We start from the raw sequence: 19,053 nt of genomic DNA on the forward strand, positions 1-19,053 counted from the left end.
TGTGAATGGGGGAAAGGAAGACTCACAAGTGCCCTATTCCTGTGTTCCAGCACTACTCTGAAGCAACCTTACCTCTGTTTTAACTGCTGGTGCTATATCCAGAACCAAGAAGAGAAAGCACCTTACTGTAAGGCATGGCCAGACCCATGATAAATAGCTCAGATGATGCAGGAGGACTTGTTACATAAACTACATTGTCTGATTCCAAAGTAGTATGGTATTACCAAGGGAAATAGAGTTTTGCACCTATAAGCATTCTGGCAAAGGCCTTTGTTTTAGTAGACAGCATTTTACCAGGGCTCCTCTGAACTCCTGGGAAGCAGCTGTGGTAGGAGAGACTGGGCAGGAGCTAGTGAGAGTCTTGGACAAGGTGTCTGCCATTTCTTCCCCTTCAGCTTTGGCACACTGGTAACAGGCCTGGCAGTGTATAAGGCAAGGAGATGAAAGCAAGTTTCCTCCCCACCACATCTGCACAGAGTCCCTCCCTTCCCATTTATCCTGTTCTTTAATGAAACAGGATGGAGTAAGCCTTTAACCTTATTTTACACTCAGGTCATTACCAGCCATGACAGCAAAGCCTTGAGAACGTGTTTTCTGATCCATAGGGAAACACGAGTAGAAGCTCTCAGTTGGCTAAGAGGTCTGAAGGCTCTTGAATGACCCCATAAAAGCAGCTGCCTCTCTGGTAGTGTTGCAGGTGCTGTTGCAGCAGCTGCCTGGCTGCTTCAGAAAAGAAAACGCACTCAACAAGCATAAATTTACTAAATTTGGTTGTTTTCGAGGCAGGGACCAAGAACTGCTCACAGTAGCCTTAATTCTGTATTGTCAGTATTGTTCAGGAGCTGGAAGACTTCAGCCTCCATATGAAATAAAAGCCCTTCTTTTCTCCTTCCCCCCTCCAGGCTGTGCAGCTGGAGCACTGGTGACTTCCCTTTACAGAGCTGTGCTGAGCAGACGTGGGGTTGCAGTGCTATAGAACCATCTGCAGGCATGCACCCATGGGCTCCAGGTTTTGGCTCCTTTGCCAGGAGCAGCAAGAAAGCTGCACATGGCTGAGGTCAAGTCAAAGGGTGCAGTCAAAAGATGCCTTTAGAGTAAATCGAGCGGAGATCATTTGAGCTACCCCATGGAAGAACCTGGCTGACTTTGCTGACCCAGGGGTGTGCCAAAGTGACAGTCCTTTGTGAAAGGGACCATTTGGAACTCTTTCTTACAGAAACAATCCCTGCCTTCCTCCAGAGACTTCTACATAAGCAAGGTGCTTTTCCCTCTTCCCTGGTAGTAATATATTATAATCTAAGTTTATGTACATCATGTGTCCTTCAAACCAGGAGGCTGTGCTAGTCACCCTTCTGTGCCACAGGCCATGCCTACAGTCCTCCCTCTAACAGCCAGCTGACTCTCTTGCCACTCTGTAGCCCTGAAGACTACGACAGGCCTTTTTGCTCTACTCAAAAACCTGCATCACATTCCTTCAAAGCCATAGGTGCCATTAAACTTCTTTTCTTTGTTATTCTAGGGTTAGATTTACCTTGTGCAAGGCTGGAGCCTGGAATTGCTCAGTATCAAAGTGATACCATAGCAACAGATGTAGCTGTCAGCTCCTTTTGGCATCAGATTTGTCCTTGCCCCTTTGTAAAAGCATTCCAGGTTTTGCAGTGTAGCTTCTGTAAGTTCTCCTGAAGTTTCTTCTTCCCCTGGGAAGGGGCTGGTTACTCAGTCATGGTACTGAAGCTATGTAACAAAGCACGGGGACAACAGTGCACATGAGCTCATGTCCCTACACTGTGATGGTATCAATGACACGCTGACAGCCTCTCCTAGCAGCTTGGTGCAGTTGCTTTGCTGTGTGTGTCCACGGTTCCCTACTTTGGCGTTATTCCTGTACAGAAACCTGGTCAGCATTGGAAAAGCCTCCCTGTTTCATCAGGCCAATTTTAAAATACATTTTATACAACTTATAAATAAAGATAAATGAAAGAATGGCTGGGGTGAGAGTATTGAAGTGTTACCTTGTGTTGGGTGAGCGCGTTACTCCCTTTTGACAGCATTGGATCTATGGCTACTTGAACATCCCATAATAATAATGTTATTCCCAGCATCCTTGCTCAGACATTTCTCTACCCTTCTTCTTAGGGCCCTCCATGCTGCAGCTATGTCCTAAATGTGCATCACTTCCGGGAGCCCCAGCACAGTTCCTGCCTGTCCATTGGCATGCTCCTGCTATCCCCCTGCATGTTTGCAGTCTCTCACACATCTCCTCCACCACCCCATGACTCTTTGAGGCTCCTTCATGGGTTCTTGGCTGTCCCAAGAGCAAAAGAGATCTCCTTCCTTCTGTTCTGAAGTGAAGGACACGGTTAAGTGTACCTCTGCTTACACCTTCCCAGCCTACAGCCCTGCCCATTACATCGCTGCTTTCCTCCTGCAGACAGGAAGGAGCAACAGTGGATCCCCAGCCTGCTGGGACAGGCTTATTTCTAAGCATAAAGCAAAGCATGGTGCTACAGGCAGACATCCTACTCTCTCCATCCCAGAGGTGACAGGCAGGGAAAAGCAAGGTACGTATCAGCTGACCAGTACTGCCACCCTTTGGGTCTCCACACGTGCCTCCATGCATCCCTCCAGGCATAGGGCAGAAGGCAGGAAGGAAACCTAGCACAAGTGCTTCCCCCCAGCACCTTCCTGACCCAAGGGAGCACCTGGGTGCGTGAGGACAGGGGGAAAGGTCCCTTTAAAGCAGGTGAGGAAACCTCACAGCAAAGGGGAAGAGCAGCATGACCACCAAATGACCAGGGCCATGAAGAGTCCTACAGCTGAAAGCATCAGGTAAAGGTTCCCCCAGATGAGTGTATACGTGAGCGCCGAGGTGCCCAGCCAGGCACATACTGCGAGTGATCTTCATGGAAGCAGGCTGGCAACCTCAAGCAGTAAGAGAAAGGGGACATAAAGCAACCACTGCTCTTGACTAGCAGCATGCCAAGGGATGAAGGAGCTCTGAGGGGATGATGTGAAGGAGGAAGAGCTTCCTTGAAGGATGCTTCCTAAGAGCTGGTGAGAGTCCTGCAGGTGCTGGTGCTCCTTGCAGCACACGAAGGTTGAGCAGTTCAGGTGTGTGTACGTGCCATGTTTTCTTCTTCAGCAAGGCCTGTGCTTTCACATTGCTGCTGAAGGAACACCTTTGGACACCCCTCAGGCTGGGAGCATCCCATCACACAGGGTTACAAGATGGCCAGAAGGATAAGTCATCAACAGGTCACCCAGCCACGTATTTCCTAAGCACACACTTAACCTGTGTGTATGCAAGTCCTTTCAGCTGCTCTGATTAGAGGCAGGAGCTTTTCTACCTCCAGGTACAAAGGTAAAACTGCAACTCTGCAATCAGGTGCCTCTTAGGAGAGGCCACACGTATAAAGGACCATATATAACCTAAGGACACATGCATGTTCAAGCAGATCCTTTTCTCATTAGGTTATAGCGTGAGCTTTTTCTTCAAAGTCTTTGTTTTTACCCCCCTATCTGAAATCAGCTGCTGCAGGCTCTGTCTCCCATGGAAACCCTGCTTCACTGCCAGGGCAGCTCCTCACATGGGGGAGAACTAAATGAACAGAAGTTCCTAAACTCCTGAGAGCTTCTCCCATCTAGAACTTGTGTATGGAAGTATGGAACCTGGGAAGTCAAAGGCTGGGAACTGCCTGCGTGGCTTGGTCTTGCTTCCTACAGGCAAGGAAAAGCTTGTGAAGTGCTTGACCTTCCAACCTGGAGTGAGTCCTCCAGGGAACAGCAGCTCCTGCCCATGGCCCACATCCTCCTTTAAGAAACCCATTTTATAACCAAACCTTAACTCATTCTGAAAAGAAGCCATTTAAACGTCTAGGACAACCTTGGAATCCCCTGGGCTGACCCTTTGCTAGGGATGCTGAGCACCAATTCCCACAAGGGCTCCAGAGTGCTGGTTACCACGTGTGATCAAGCTTCCCCCACTGCTACACCAAGATCCATTCAACCTGCGGCTGCCACGACCTGGTTCTTGGGAGCTCAGTCCCAGCACAGTTATTTAGCTGTGTCTGCTCCTCAGAGGTGCTGAGCATCTCTCGTGGTTCCTCCTGTATCAAAACCCCTTTACTTCCAGCTGGCCTGCAGCACTGCTTGGTGCTGCCACACTGCAAAGCCAGGAGACCAAATGGACCCTTGCCAAATAAATCCTCCTAAAAAGCCCACAGGATAAAGCAGAGGCTTTGTCCTGAAGCAAACAGGTTGGAGCAGAGAGGGAAGATGAGTAAATCTGGCTGGGAATGCTTTAACAGCCTGCACTGTGGGAGCCAAGAGGAGAGGCCCAGCCCCAGATGTGTCCCCCTCAGCCTCGGTGAGCAGGGCACTGCTTTAAGGTTTCATTGCAGCAGGCTCAGAAAGGTCACAACTCAGCTTGAAAACCTGCAGGAGCAATTCACTGCTTCTGAGCCACCTGCCTGGTGCTGCCAGGGCAATGCAGCTACTGAACACTGGGCTGGCCTAGCTGCTGCTGCAAGCATCTTGGAATAGCTATTGCTGTTCAGGTTTGCTCCCACCACTTCAATTTCTGAACCACCGTAACATGACCAACGCTCTTGGGAACTCCAGAGTCCTTACAACCACCTCATCACCCTCCAGGGATGTCACACACACAAAGCAAAGCGAGCTTTTTGAACCCAGTGAAACTATCAAGACACTGATTCCCAACATGAAGTAACCGGGTACATACCTCGTACTGATGCTCCACGCAAGGCAGACCTCCATATAGGTACCAAACTCCTCTGTCCTCCTCCCTCTGGCCACAAAGGATCCATCTTACTCCAAGGCATCTTCTTAGGCACCAAACAATCACCTTTCCAGAGCTCCCCATTTCTCCCAGCAGCCTGGGCTGGCTGTGGGCTACAGACCAGCCCCATTTAATCCTCCCTGCAGCTCCCACATGGGTTATGAAGGTGGCTCTGCTCATTCCACCCCCATCAGCCCATGCTAATGGGCAGCCCATCAGCCACAGCAAAGGCTCCTCCCGCAGCAGTCAGTGCTGCTGCTTTGCAGACCATCACCCTGCGCTTACACCTGCAGCAGGTTAAATCTGACCTGGCCCTTACGAGTTTTGTTTCTAGAGCTGTGAAGTCATTTCAGCCTTCAAACATTCGTATGTAAGGGAAAAGGACAAAGCAGAGGCAAGGATCCAGAATGAAAGCTGGAGCTAAGCTCACCGGCTGGCTCAATGAGCAGGGACAAACGCCTGCACCTCCCATTTTCAACAGGGAATGCTGAGCAAGTAATTTGGTCTGGTACCTCTGAGTCATTCACTTAACCCCTTGAAATGTCAATGCTGCCTCCCTCAGTCACACCCAGACCATTCCACCTTCATCCAGGCTTAGTTCTGTTACAGTCAGAAAAGCTGCTTGAAATCTACAGCTGTGTGTGTTTGCACCTGAGTTTATTCAGCTCTTGCTACCTGAAATGAGACAGCAGGTTAGAAAGTCAAGGAAACGCTGCAAGAATATGGTACTGGTTTGCTCGAAGCCTCTCAATCCCATCTCCTTCGGTATGGCAGTGCTGCCAGCAGTAGTTTTCCCTTTGTGGTCCAATGAGCTGTGCCCCAGAGCTTTCCTTTCTGCTCAGCAGCATCATGTGTGGCCACCTGCAGCCGGGAGCGGAAGGCACTGGGCTAGTGGGCAGCTCAGCACGTCTCACACTCAACCTATTTCTTTTGCAGGTGCTGAATTGTTTTTCCTTATGCTTTTCCCTTCTCAGTCACTGCTTATTGATTGCTGCTACTGAAAACTTCTATGAAGGTGGCAAATGTGATGCTCCATCCCGCGGCAGCTTGCTGACTGCAGTCCTGCCCACCCAGGGCATGCGCAGCAACAAAGCTCCTTAGAAGCAGACCCCATCCCTGCCATGTGCACAGTGACCATACACTGTATTCAGGCTGCCTGTTGTGGTGCCTGGACTTACACAGCAATGAAGCTCAGGAGACTGATGATCCAGAGGCAGAAACTGAACACCCCTAAACCAATCGCCGGGCAAAGGTTGGTACAACTCACACATCAGCCTCTGCAGTGACTACATGAATGTGAGCCTGTCTATAGACCCTCCCACTGATGTACCAGCTCTTTGTCCCCGGTGCAGAGCCCTGCTCAGAACACCGGCTCCTGGGCTAAGACCCAGGGTTACATCTCCTCCCTGATGCCAGTTGCAGGACCAGAGGACAAGGAACAGAGACGTTTTCCCCCCTCACCTCCCCACGAAGCCCTGCTGGGCTGCGCTGCAGCAGAGACCCTGCACAGTATTAAAAGTACACTTTATTTCCTGTACAATCCTCATTCCAGTCTCCAGGAGTGGGAAATGTCCTCTGTGGCCCCGCAAAGCGCTGCCATGGGGCACCCCACAACTGTCCAGGAGGGGCTCAAGGCCACGGCCACTGAAATCAAGTGCTGAAGCTCCCCAGGCACGGGGAGGAGAGAGGGAAGGAAGGCGAAGGGGAGGCAGCCTCCGCCTGCTCCCCGGGGAGCAGAAGGCACCCTCAAGTTCACGTCATCGTTCGTGCTTCGCGTGGGAGTCGCTGCGTTCCACCGTCACCCCGTTCCCGTTCCGCGTCACCTCCTTCCTGCTCCAGTCCTTTTCCAGGTAGAACTCAGCGAGCACGGGGCAGTGGTCCGAGGCCACCCCACCCCAGGACCAGTTATCAGGGATCCACGGGTTTGTGAGACCTTCGCGCACGACAGCCCAATGGCCTGCATGGAACAGAACCACAGAGACAAAGGTATTGCCCGCTGGCTCGTGTCACTCGCTAAAGGTTCCACGACCGCCCTAAGAAGCAGCTGTACCTGTGAAAAGCTTCTTCAAGCTCCGGCTGATCCAGATGTTATCCAGCGACTTGGATCCCTGTGGGTTCTTTGTGCTGATGTTGGTGAAGGTGCTGGAAGGGACCAGGTGATGGAACTTCTCCTTCCTCAGTATGTCGTGGTCGCTTGTGTCTGGGGCCTGGTTAAAATCTCCCAGGATGATCACGTCTTTTTCTCCTGGGAAACAGGAAAACCAGGGGTGAATGGGAGGAACGGACACCCATTGCTTCAGTACGAGAGGGAGCGAGGGTGGGTAAATGGGAGGAGGGAAAATGCAAACGCTGAGCAGCAAAGCTGATCTGACTGAACTCGTGGCAGGAATGCTGTCTAAAGGCTCCCTCACCGCCTGTTTGCTCCTGCCTTGCTCTGCCGTTCCCGGCGCCCGGGACCAGCCTCCTCGCCTGGGGCTGTTGCTGTACAAGTAGCCAGGAGAGGGAGCGCGAGTTCAACAACAAAACCCGCTCCGCTCGGCTCCGCGCTGTGTGTGAGGGATGAGAGCAGCGAGATCGACAGCGTCTGACTTCCAAACCAACACTTCAAACCATGCTGCTGCCTGCTAAGACGCAACGAACAGAGAGCGAAACCATTCGTGGTTTCTCTGCCCTTTGCGAGCCACAAATCACACTGGAAATGACACCAGGATTAAGTATTACTTTGCTGCCAAGGCCCCTCCCACAGGCTGTGCTGTCCCACCAGGACGCAGAGCATCCATCTGGGGGGAGACGGTGGCACACTTCTCCAGATGTGATTGTACATTGGCTTCTAAGGGGCTCCCTACAGCCTCTCAAAGGTTATAAGAAACCCTAGTGCCCGATGTGTGGGTAACAACACATCACATATGGCCAAGCTGGATGGGAGAACACCCTGGTCCCTGGCTTCCAGCACTAGCTGCACATCGGGAATAGCATCTCTTTGCTGTGCGCACTGAAGACAAACTGATGCTGCAAAGAGTTAGCTATGAGCAACCAACAGCCACCACATCTCTCCAGCACTGATGAAGGGAAAGAACTAGGTGGAAAAAGGAGCCAGGACTCTCTGGTCTGATGGGAGAAATATGGGATCATTAGTGTTCTACATTACAGGAGTAATGTACAAAGAGGCTCCTGTGCCTCTTTGTAAGAATGAAAGAGAACAGAGTAGGCATCTGTTAGCAAACTCACTGCAGTGCCCACAGATAAATCAGTTCTTATTACCCATATTTTATGGGTTGATTTGGAAGAAGCTGAAGGATGATGGTAATCTGAAGCATGGCATTCATTTTGGCAGGGTAACTCAGTACTTCAAAGTAACAAGTGTGCACTACCATTTGTTTAGGAAACAACACCTGCACTGCATGGGTTTGGAGGAATCAGAGTCTCATTTGTGAAAGACTAAGCAAGAACAAGTACTGTCCTACCACAGGGAAGTGAGCACATCAACTAAAAGGAAGCCCTAACGCTGACAGCCTCAGTTTAGACGCAGTGGAAATGCAACCGGGTTGACTTCAGAAGAGCTACACATTTATCTGTGCCTCAGGTCAGCCTCTGGGGATTACACAAATGATCCCTTTGTCTACCTTCATCCTTTCCAATTTCAAGGTACGTGGGCAAATACTTAAAGCAGTAGCACCTAAAACCAGCTCTGACTTCGTGCAGCTCAAAAGGAACAAAAGTAGCACACACGTAAACGACAAACACCTCTTGTGTTGTACACGAGGGATGTTCATGCTTCCAAGCGACCAACCTCGCTAAACTGGTCCAAGCTGGAAACCGTCATGCACAGAACCTGGTAACCCTCTTGCACCTTTGTCAAGCAGTAACCCAAGGGCTAGGCTTTTCTGTTCCTACAACAAGATCAGCAGCATGCAGAACCCAAAAGGTGCTGCTCTGCCTCGGAGGAAACTGAATTCCATTTGCCAGCTTCCAAGGAAGAAGCAGATTCTCAGAAGTGAGGTAAAGAAAAGGAGGCAGCTGCCTCCAGTGTTGCTCAGGTTCAGCTCTAAACTCTGGTGTCCCCCATCCTGCTGTAAAACCAGAGCAGCTGATTATTTACCATCAACAACATCACACTGCACATCAGACCAAAAAAGCAGGCACCAAAGCAGGATTTGGTCTCTTTTTTTACATTAGCATTGAGATTTCCAAAAGGCTTCCAGTTATCCAAGAAGTGAATGTATAGAACCTATTTCTTTGGGGGAAAAAAGCCATTAAGCTTTCTTCTGACATCAGGTGTGCCATTTCCAGAAGGCACTTAAAACAGGGTCTTAACCCTGGGATCTTTTGTGGTTTTTTGGCTGAACCTGCTCTTAAAGTAGCATAAAATCAGGAGGAATTGCATTTGAAAAGATGCTCTCAAAGCATCAAAGCAGAATCCCCTGTGCTCTTAGTGTTAATGAGGAAAGACTTTAGGACAACGAGGAAGAGAGAAGCACATTTGCCACACTGTGCGCCATTCAAGCACAGGTACCGGTAAAGACAACGCTGAGGCTGATGAGGATCACAGCATCCCAGTTTGGGGTTGGAAGGGACCTTAAGCTCATCCAGTTCCACCCCCTGCCATGGGCAGGGACACCTCACCCCAGAGCATGTTGCTGGCCCTGAACACTGCCAGGGGTGTCTGTGAGGCTCGTGCTCGTCCAGGCTTCACCTTATGGACTGAACTCCCCTTTGATGGGGGGAGCCCAGCCTCACCTTTCAGTGTCTCCTGCAGAGTCTGTGCAAAGGCCGCCAGTTTGTGGCTGTCGTGGCTCTTCGCGGTGTTCTCGCCCGCCGGCAAGGCCAGGTGAAGGTTAACCAGGGTCAGGTCGTTCATCCCAACCTGGGGAGGGAGGGAGGAGGAGAAATCAGTGCCGCGCACACAGGGCACGAGAGGTCACAAAGCCGCGCCACACGCCTGTTCCCAGTGCTCTTGGCGAGGAGGACTCGCTTGGCGGTGTGTGTGGTGGGGTTTGGTTTGTCTTGGCCCTAGGAGGACGAGGGGGACGCGGTTTGCTGCTTTGCTTGCGCTAACGTGACCCCCTCCCAGCTCTGCAGAAACTGGTTTGCATGAGCACAGGCAAGCAGCTTCTCTCCCCCACGGCTGCAGAAGGAAGCCAGCTGCTGATGGAAATGAGTTGATGCAAACCCAGTTGTTAATAAGCTACAAATAATGCTGTGGTCATTACATGGGCTAATTACTGCTCGTGATTAGCCCTGGTCTGCCACAGAGACTGACCAAGAAACTTAATGTACCTTGAAAGGAGCTGTTGGCTCCATGCAGTCTTCTGCTTACCTTCAGGGACTGACCTGGCATGAGTAATACTTACTCCTAATATTGACCTATTAACATTGTTAATTAATATTATTATTAATAATTTATTTACTAAGAATTATTTTACTAATGCTTCTCTCAAAGCCTTACCAGAGATGTCAACTTCCCCAAAGCGGACCCCTCCATCACAGCCTGTGTGGAGATGGGCTCTCTCTGCTTGGATGTTCACTCGAGCATATAGAATCATGGAATCACAAACTGCTTGGGCTGAAGGGACCTTAAAGCTCCTTCAGCTCCAACCCCTGCCATGGGCAGGGACCCCTTCCACTAGAGCAGCTTGCTCCAAGCCCCTGTGTCCAACCTGGCCTTGAACACTGCCAGGGATGGGGCAGCCACAGCTTCTCTGGGCACCCTGTGCCAGCGCCTCAGCACCCTCTCAGGGAAGAGCTTCTGCCTAATACTTAACTTAAATGTACCCTTTTTCAGCTCAAAGCCAGAGCAGATGTACGGGAACAACCTCCCAAATGCACAATGTTCTTTTAGATGGGCTCAGCCTACTGAAACAGCTTTAAAATGGAAACTCTGCAGTATGCCAGCAACATAAGCCTGAGTCTCTCAGGAGCACTGTGCTTTCTGTACTTCCGTATCTATACGTCTAGATATCTACATCCATCTCCATCCTGCCTACTCTTACCCCGCTCCACCGTTCTATAACCAAGCCATGAGACAGTGCTGAAGTGATGAGTTAGAGCCTCACACAGGTTTTTATCCCTTAGAACACTGTGTCTCTTTCCACCCTTCCCACATGTTTTAACCAGTGCTGAACGAGGGTCCCTTGGCACAACAGCAGTTACCTTGAAATGGGCGAGATAAGGGTGAGGGTACGAGTGCTTGCCATTGCCGTTCGTCTGTGGACTCTCCTGAGATGAGGCATCTTTCAGTTCGATGCCAGCTGTGGTGTCCCAGAGGAAGCCAGAATATTCAACTCCCTGGAAATACAAACAAAAAAGAGAGTGAAAAAAGCGAGCAGTAAGAAGGCAAAACCAACCTGTTTGTCTAAGCCTGAGCTCAGTACCTCATGGTCTCACTGGGTGGCTGCTGGGGCTTTGGAAGATGATGCTGCGTGCAGTTGTTCCTTCTCCCCATGCCATGTGCCATCTCACAGGCTTCTGCCACCCACAAACTGAAAGCATGCAGGCTCCTGCAGTCTCTTGGTGTGTGATCTGGTCTAGACCTCTCAGCTCTCTCAATCTGCTCTCTTTCTTTTCCAGCTCTCCAACCCTTTCAGCTCTTTCTACCATCCTGCACGGGGTTTTGGTTTTGGTGACTTCAGGATGTGAAGCTGGCATCCCACCCTGGTTACAGAGCAGCAGTAGCTAAAGCAAAGCCTGTCAGCCTCTCCTCCCATCACCCAGACACCATCTTCCTCGGTATCATTCAAAGCCACTTCCCCCAGGTAATCACAGTTAAATCCAGCACAAAGAGGACCCTTTTCCTTTTCAGCTGCAATAACCAAGTGTTATCTGCTCTGCTGATTCCCATGAGCCTTGAAGGAAAGCATTAAGGTGGCCGAAATCCTTTGGTAGCTACTTTAGATAACTCCCCTCTAAAACACTGACACTATTCCACCAGTCCCAAGTCTAAGGTCTGAAAACTGCTATAGGAAAAGATGGGGGAGAATAAAGCTGCTGACAATTGCTCTTTGCTGTTTCCTGGCTCCAGATTTCACATGAACACGGTGGTCAAAGTCAGTCCGTGGCTGAAGGCAGGTGGAAGCAAACCCTACGAAGTGTCCCGGTACCAGCCTTGCGCTCGGGTTGCACTGTTCCTTCAGTGCACTGCTCCCGCGTACGCAGTGTTCCAACCCGAGGGACTCACTCACTGACCCCAGGGGCAGAAGAGGCTGTCTCTGAGTGCAACAAGCCCCACCTCCAGCACAGCCTGGATCTCTGTTAGAGCAGCCAAAAGGAAGAGCCAGTGGGGAACATTTCTATTCTTAGCTTGGCCACAGGCTTCTCACGTAGCTCGTTCTTACATCCCTACCAGTAAAACAAGGTAGGTGATGGGGTTTACTCATGCAGCCCATGGTCAGAGCTTTCATTGCTATCTTTGGAAACAGAGCTCAAGAAAGAACGGACCAAAGGCTCTGGATTTCACATGGAAACCGTGAGACAATTACTAACAGTTCTTGGAAAAAGGGAAGAGCAGAGGGAACAGCTTTGACAACTGTGCACAACTTTAAATCCAGTGCTTTAATAACCGGGCCTAACAAGGTCCCAAAGGAAAACTCCAGCCACGAATAAGGATGTGTTGAAGGGAATCTGCACTCTGCATCAGAATTAAGTGTGAGTTGTGGTGAACCTTGGACACATTCAGACCCTCCAAGCCTTCCTAGTGGTAGTACTTGCACTGCTCAGGTGGTGGGTTTGGGGTAGGGTTTTGTTTGGGATTTCCCCCCCCCCCCCCATTATTTCTGGGTTTTCCTCCAAAGGGCAATGAAAGGAACTGCACACCCCCCCCCCCAACATCAGCCCGAAACCAGCGAGCAGTGGCACAACCTGACTCGGAAAAGCCAAACTAAGGAAACGTGAATTCAAAGCAGCGTGATTCCGGGATACAACTGTGGCTACGTATTTAGTGCTCAGTGCTCAGAACAGATGAAGACAACCCCATGCACTGCTGAGCTTTGTGACAAGTCTTGGTGCCTGCTTCCACCCCCAACAACATCCACACTGCAATAACTGCATCATGAGAATGAACCCATTCCGCAGCAACAGGAGGACCTTGCTCTGAAAACTCATTAGCACCCTTAAAGGAAGAGAGATTTTCCCCTGGGAAAGGCTGCTTTTGGGCACTGTTAGTGGTGCACCCGGTGTAGCCATACCTTGAACACTGTCACGGGTAGCAGGTGCAGCTATCTCCACCTTATAAATGAGTCCCTCACTGCAGCACATAGGTATATTCCCACAGCAGAAGGTGCTGCAGGGAGAAGCACAGGGCAGACTGCCAGGGGCAAAACCAGGGACTCTTTCCTTGTCCAAATGTGTAGCCTTTCTTCTCCGTTTCTGCACCGTTTTCACCCACCATACCTCCCCCCAGCACACACCTTCCTCCTTGTACGTGTGCCACAGGCTAAGGAGAGCAATTCCTCCACACGGTGAATCGAAAGCTCTAGGAACAGCCAGCTTAAAACACAGGAGGTGCAAACCTTGCCAAAACAGATTTGCACAATGTTTTGCCTTAAACATCCAAAATATGTCCTTGGTTAGAGGGGAAAAAGGAGCAAAGGCGAAGTTCAGGCTTGGGATTAACGTACCTTGTGTAGCTGGCCTGAGGGCTTTTCGGAAACAACACCCTTCCAACATCCTCTAGGGCCCTTCCACTTGCGGATGTTTGGCAGCGTCGGCTGGTTCAGCTCCGCACAAAACTGGAGAGAGGAAAGGGAAAAGGGAAAAACTGAAAGAGATCAGCATTGTAGGGCTTGGAAACAAACCTGCAAAACAAGGCACGGTAAGACATGGACAGGCTGTGCTCCCGGCCCTCCCTGAAGGCTGTGGGACACAGCGCAGGCTGACCCACCCCCATGGGCATGACTTGGAAATAAATAGCAATGACAACAGCTCAGTGCAAGTGGTGCAAAGGGAACGGTTTTCCCTCAGACCCTTTCTCATTCCCCTCCAAAGCTGCTTGCTTGGCTGGAACGAGGTTTCCTCTGTGCCACCTCCGGAGATGCTGCCTGGACCGTATCCCACCCTCGAGGGGCTTCACGCATGGGTGCCGAGCTCTCCCCGGGGCAGGAAGCCCCCGTAGCGTGGCTGGCTCCACTCCAGCACTACACGAGAGGAAGGGTGTTGGCCAAGCTCAATAGCCGGCATTTTGGGTATTTTACAGCAGGGATGGCGCGCTGAGACTCCCTGAGCCTGAAGGAATGAGCTCGTACACAGATGCGGCTGACCTCCCGGGAGCGCTCAGCTTCCTGCATGCTGCCGCACAGCCACAGCACTTGGACACCTTTGCGTGTCCAAACACGTGGCTGGAGCTATGGGAGCTGTGTCCTAATGCCCAGCAGGTCAGGGATGCTGTAACTGTGGACACCACGGAAAGCCCCCAGGTCCTTTTGATTGAAGACTGAATTAATATCCAGAATGTCCCTCCTATTTAACGGAGAAGGATTTTCAAGGCAAACAGTAACCTCCTGTCCACAGTGACTCTTTGCAGTGGTAAAGCCAAACACAGTTCAAAGAGCTACGGTGATAAACTGCGCAGATGGGTTTCCTATGTGGGCATCAGCAGAACAGTGGGACAGGTGTTCTCATCTTCATCTTTTGATTCAAAACTGAAATTAAACCCCTGCTCTCTCACCCACTGCCTTGTCTGCCATTGCAGCATCCCAGAGGCTAAAGCTGTAAGTGTTGACTTCTGAGGTACATGCAACCCAGCAACCCCTTCTTGCCTCAGAAGGCTGAAGGTCATTTTGGTCACACACCCAGAGCAAAAATGCCTGCACACCTTTTAAAAGAGTCTTCTGAAATGCAGAGATTGGCTGGGGCTTCTCATTCAAGATGCCACATTAACATCGAATGCGTTGTGTTGAAGGGACCTTAAAGCCCATCCAGCTCCAACCCCTGCCACAGGCAGGGACCCCTTCCACTGGAGCAGCTTGCTCCAAGCCCCTGTGTCCAACCTGGCCTTGAACACTGCCAGGGATGGGGCAGCCACAGCTTCTCTGGGCACCCTGTGCCAGCGCCTCAGCACCCTCATGTTCTTGCTAATATCCAAGCTAAATCTGACCTCTTTCAGCTTCAAGCCATTTCCTCTTGTCCTATCACCCTTGTGAAGAACATACGGTGTCATTGCCCGTTATATGCCATCAGGCAGGAAAAGCTGACATTAGAAATTCAACTGTAACTCAATGAAAGAGTTTACTTATCCCTGGGTTGCAGCTGCCTCCAAAGTCCAACCAGCACAAGGTATACGTCGGGGCTGAATAAACCCTACAGCACCCGTCACCAGTCTGAACATTCTGTTTCCTCCACAGTGATTTGTTTTTTTAAGGCCTCGATTTAACTTTGCTCAAACAAAAAGCTGACCAAGAAGATGATGCAGTTTGTTCAGACAAACCCCCCAGCCTGTCCTTGGCCTGCAGCACCTTGCTTTGGTCTGTGCCCATTCTCCAGAGGGCACGTGGATGTCGAAGCTGTGACAGAGCGCGTGCTCAGGTCACGGCTGTTTGCTGAAGTGAGAAGGGCGTTTCTCAGATCATCTGCCCACCAAACCCAGCGCCAGGCAATATTCTGCTTTCCCCCAGGCAGCAAAAACACACAGACAAGCTCCTAGCCCACACTGGGAAGGAAAGAAATGCCTTTCCTCCTTTGAACAGCTAAGTTAGAGCAACTCCAGCCCTTTTGAGGACCAGTTCTTCTGGTGGGAAAGGAAAATCAAAATCAGAATCAGAACAACATTATTTTCCCCCCAAAAAATCCTCCTAAGGAAAAAAGTTCCAGTTTTGGCTTTTTCTAGAGCCTTTCTGGCTGAAATTGTTAACGATTAAGTCACCTGCTTCTTTCAACCCTACACATACAGAGTCAAACCTCACACACACGCCATAATACCAACAGCACCAGGGTCTAGTCACAAGCATGCCCTGCATCACACCTATGCTGCCAGGGTCGCCCTTGCAGCTGGGTGCTGGGTTGTGTGGGATAAGCAGTGCTTCCAGGGAGCAGGAACACGGCAGCACCAGGCTCCAGGCATGCCCCTAGCAAAGACCACGCTGTGCTCTTGAGCAATCAACCCCCTTGTGCCATGTACTTGCCCACTGCCCCCATTTGGTGTGCCAGGTGCCAACAAGGAACCAGGACAAGCCCTGTTGCCTTTGCTCATCAGCAACACGCCATTCTTCCTAAGGACGGAGGATCCAAAGACGTAATTGCTCTTTGTCCACCCTGGTAAAGAGCCAATGCCTGTTGCTCTGAGCCCCTCCAGAAGCAGAGGTGGGTAAGGAATGAGCTAATGACTTACACTGGAAGAATGGAGGGGCAGTTGGAAGAAACTGGGGAGACATGCATGTGAGGAGAGACTGAGGAGCAGAAAACAAAGTGCCTTGGGCTAATCTGGGAGCAGGGAGAGCAACATCTTCTGGGCTGGATATCCTAAGGGAGCTGCACACTCCCTACACACCTACCTGCCCCTCTAACACACCTCCCTGCCCCCCTAACACCTCCCTGCCCCTCTAACACACCTCCCTGCCCCCCTAACACACCTCCCTGCCTCCCTAACACACCTCCCTGCCTCCCTAACACACCTCCCTGCCCCCTAACACACCTTCCTGCCTCCCTAACACACCTCCCTGCCTCCCTAACACACCTCCCTGCCTCCCTAACACACCTCCCTGCCCCCCTAACACACCTCCCTGCCCCCCTAACACCTCCCTGCCCCCCTCACACCTCCCTGCCCCCCTAACACACCTCCCTGCCTCCCTAACACACCTCCCTGCCTCCCTAACACACCTCCCTGCCCCCCTAACACACCTCCCTGCCCCCCTAACACCTCCCTGCCCCCCTAACACCTCCCTGCCCCCCTAACACACCTCCCTGCCTCCCTAACACACCTCCCTGCCCCCCTAACACACCTCCCTGCCCCCCTAACACACCTCCCTGCCCCCCTAACACCTCCCTGCCCCCCCAACACACCTCCCTGCCTCCCTAACACACCTCCCTGCCCCCCTAACACACCTCCCTGCCTCCCTAACACCTCCCTGCCCCCCTAACACACCTCCCTGCCTCCCTAACACACCTCCCTGCCTCCCTAACACACCTCCCTGCCCCCCTAACACACCTCCCTGCCTCCCTAACACACCTCCCTGCCCCCTAACACACCTCCCTGCCCCCCTAACACACCTCCCTGCCTACCTATCACACCTCCCTGCCTCCCTAACACACCTCCCTGCCCCCCTAACACCTCCCTGACCCTCTACCACACCTCCCTGCCCCCCTAACACCTCCCTGCCCCCCTAACACACCTCCCTGCCCCCCTAACACCTCCCTGCCCCCCTAACACACCTCCCTGCCCCCCTAACACCTCCCTGCCCCCCTAACACACCTCCCTGCCTCCCTAACACACCTCCCTGCCCCCCAACACACCTCCCTGCCCCCTAACACACCTCCCTGCCCCCCTAACACACCTCCCTGCCTCCCTAACACACCTTCCTGCCTCCCTAACACACCTCCCTGCCCCCCTAACACACCTCCCTGCCTCCCTAACACACCTCCCTGCCTCCCTAACACACCTTCCTGCCTCCCTAACACACCTCCCTGCCCCCCAACACACCTCCCTGCCCCCCTAACACACCTCCCTGCCTCCCTAACACACCTCCCTGCCCCCTAACACACCTCCCTGCCCCCCTAACACACCTTCCTGCCCCCCAACACACCTCCCTGCCTCCCTAACACACCTTCCTGCCCCCCTAACACACCTTCCTGCCCCCCTAACACACCTCCCTGCCCCCCTAACACACCTTCCTGCCCCCCAACACACCTCCCTGCCTCCCTAACACACCTTCCTGCCCCCCAACACACCTCCCTGCCTCCCTAACACACCTCCCTGCCCCCCTAACACACCTTCCTGCCTCCCTAACACACCTCCCTGCCTCCCTAACACACCTCCCTGCCCCCTAACACACCTCCCTGCCCCCCTAACACACCTCCCTGCCTCCCTAACACACCTCCCTGCCCCCCTAACACACCTCCCTGCCCCCTAACACACCTTCCTGCCCCCCAACACACCTCCCTGCCCCCCTAACACACCTCCCTGCCTCCCTAACACACCTCCCTGCCTCCCTAACACACCTACCTGCCTCCCTAACACACCTCCCTGCCCCCTAACACACCTCCCTGCCCCCCTAACACACCTTCCCGCCCCCCTAACACACCTCCCTGCCCCCCTAACACACCTCCCTGCCTCCCTAACACACCTCTCTGCCTCCCTAACACACCTCCCTGCCTCCCTAAGACACTCCAAGCACTGCGAGCAAGAGCATCTGATTTGTACATTAAGTTAAATCCCCTCCAGTGCAGTAGCTCCCCACTAGGACCCACTGCAGCAGCCCACAAGCTGATCTCCCCTCCTCTTGTTCAGGATGCCCCGGTTAATCTTTGGCTTCTTTTGAGGGTGCTATTTGTGCAGCCAGCCCAGAGCAGGCACTGCAGGGTCATCTTCTCCAGATGATGACACCGTTCCGTGTGGAACACCTCTGCTCATCAAGTGGTCCTCCTTGCACCACCAGCACTGAGGACCACTCTGAGGCAGCGATCTCCCTTGAGGTGAGCATCTTTCGCTCGAAAGAGGGTGTGCTGCTCCTAAACCTTGAGGGAAACTAAATGTGCCACAGGAACACAGCGTCTTGGGGCTTAACCAATTGCACATTTCTAATTAGCCAGTGATTCCTCCTTGGAGGATGCTCTCATTGCAGACCTGGTGTCAGAGCAGAGGCTGTAAGGAGGGTGAGAAGAGGAGGAACAGTGATGCAGAGCTGCCGAGGTGAGCCTGTTATGCATGGTACATCTCGGCGCACTCAAAGCAGCTAACTGCCTGTTTTGGTTAATTACCACAGCAGCTTTCAGGCCAAACGTAAAGGTAAACAGCAACTCACTTCATCAAGGCAAAGGTGATTTTGGTTCCTCTTAACCAAGGGGAAAGAGCACAAGAGAATGAATATTCCACTTCCAGGTGTCGCATCTACACAGGTCCTTTACCTTTGACACTAGAGGGAGCAGCTTTAGTGGATACGGGAGGCGGAGATGGAACTTCTTTCAATTCCTCACCATTGCAGCTATGTTCAGGCGTCATATTAGTAAAGATTTGACACCGTCATGGTGAAAGAGCCTTGGGGTTTGAGTGTGAGAGCTGGAAATAGCTGAAAAGGAGACCCCGACCAAGGCAATGTTAACCTATGAGGTCA

The 19,053-nt window shown here is 52.0% G+C and overlaps 1 protein-coding gene and 1 long non-coding RNA gene across 2 annotated transcripts in view; both read right to left on the minus strand.

Annotated features, from left to right (window-relative positions):
- LOC134165543 (uncharacterized) overlaps positions 1-19,053 on the minus strand; it is a 217,546-nt gene that overhangs the window by 103,922 nt on the left and 94,571 nt on the right. The window lies entirely within an intron of this gene.
- Positions 6,306-19,053, minus strand: part of EEPD1 (endonuclease/exonuclease/phosphatase family domain containing 1) — a 54,421-nt gene continuing 41,673 nt past the window's right edge. The window contains exons 3-7 of the mRNA XM_062622385.1: positions 13,411-13,521; positions 10,949-11,083; positions 9,536-9,662; positions 6,849-7,043; positions 6,306-6,755 (exon numbers count right to left, since the gene is read on the minus strand). Of these exons, the coding sequence (XP_062478369.1) occupies positions 6,556-6,755; positions 6,849-7,043; positions 9,536-9,662; positions 10,949-11,083; positions 13,411-13,521 (768 nt within the window). The 3' untranslated portion in view covers positions 6,306-6,555. The remainder of the gene's footprint in view (positions 6,756-6,848; positions 7,044-9,535; positions 9,663-10,948; positions 11,084-13,410; positions 13,522-19,053) is intronic.

Source organism: Pezoporus occidentalis, unplaced genomic scaffold, assembly GCF_034315485.1.
Source record: "Pezoporus occidentalis ecotype Australia unplaced genomic scaffold, CSIRO_AGI_Poc_V1 ctg107, whole genome shotgun sequence".
NCBI classification, from domain to species: domain Eukaryota; kingdom Metazoa; phylum Chordata; class Aves; order Psittaciformes; family Psittacidae; genus Pezoporus; species Pezoporus occidentalis.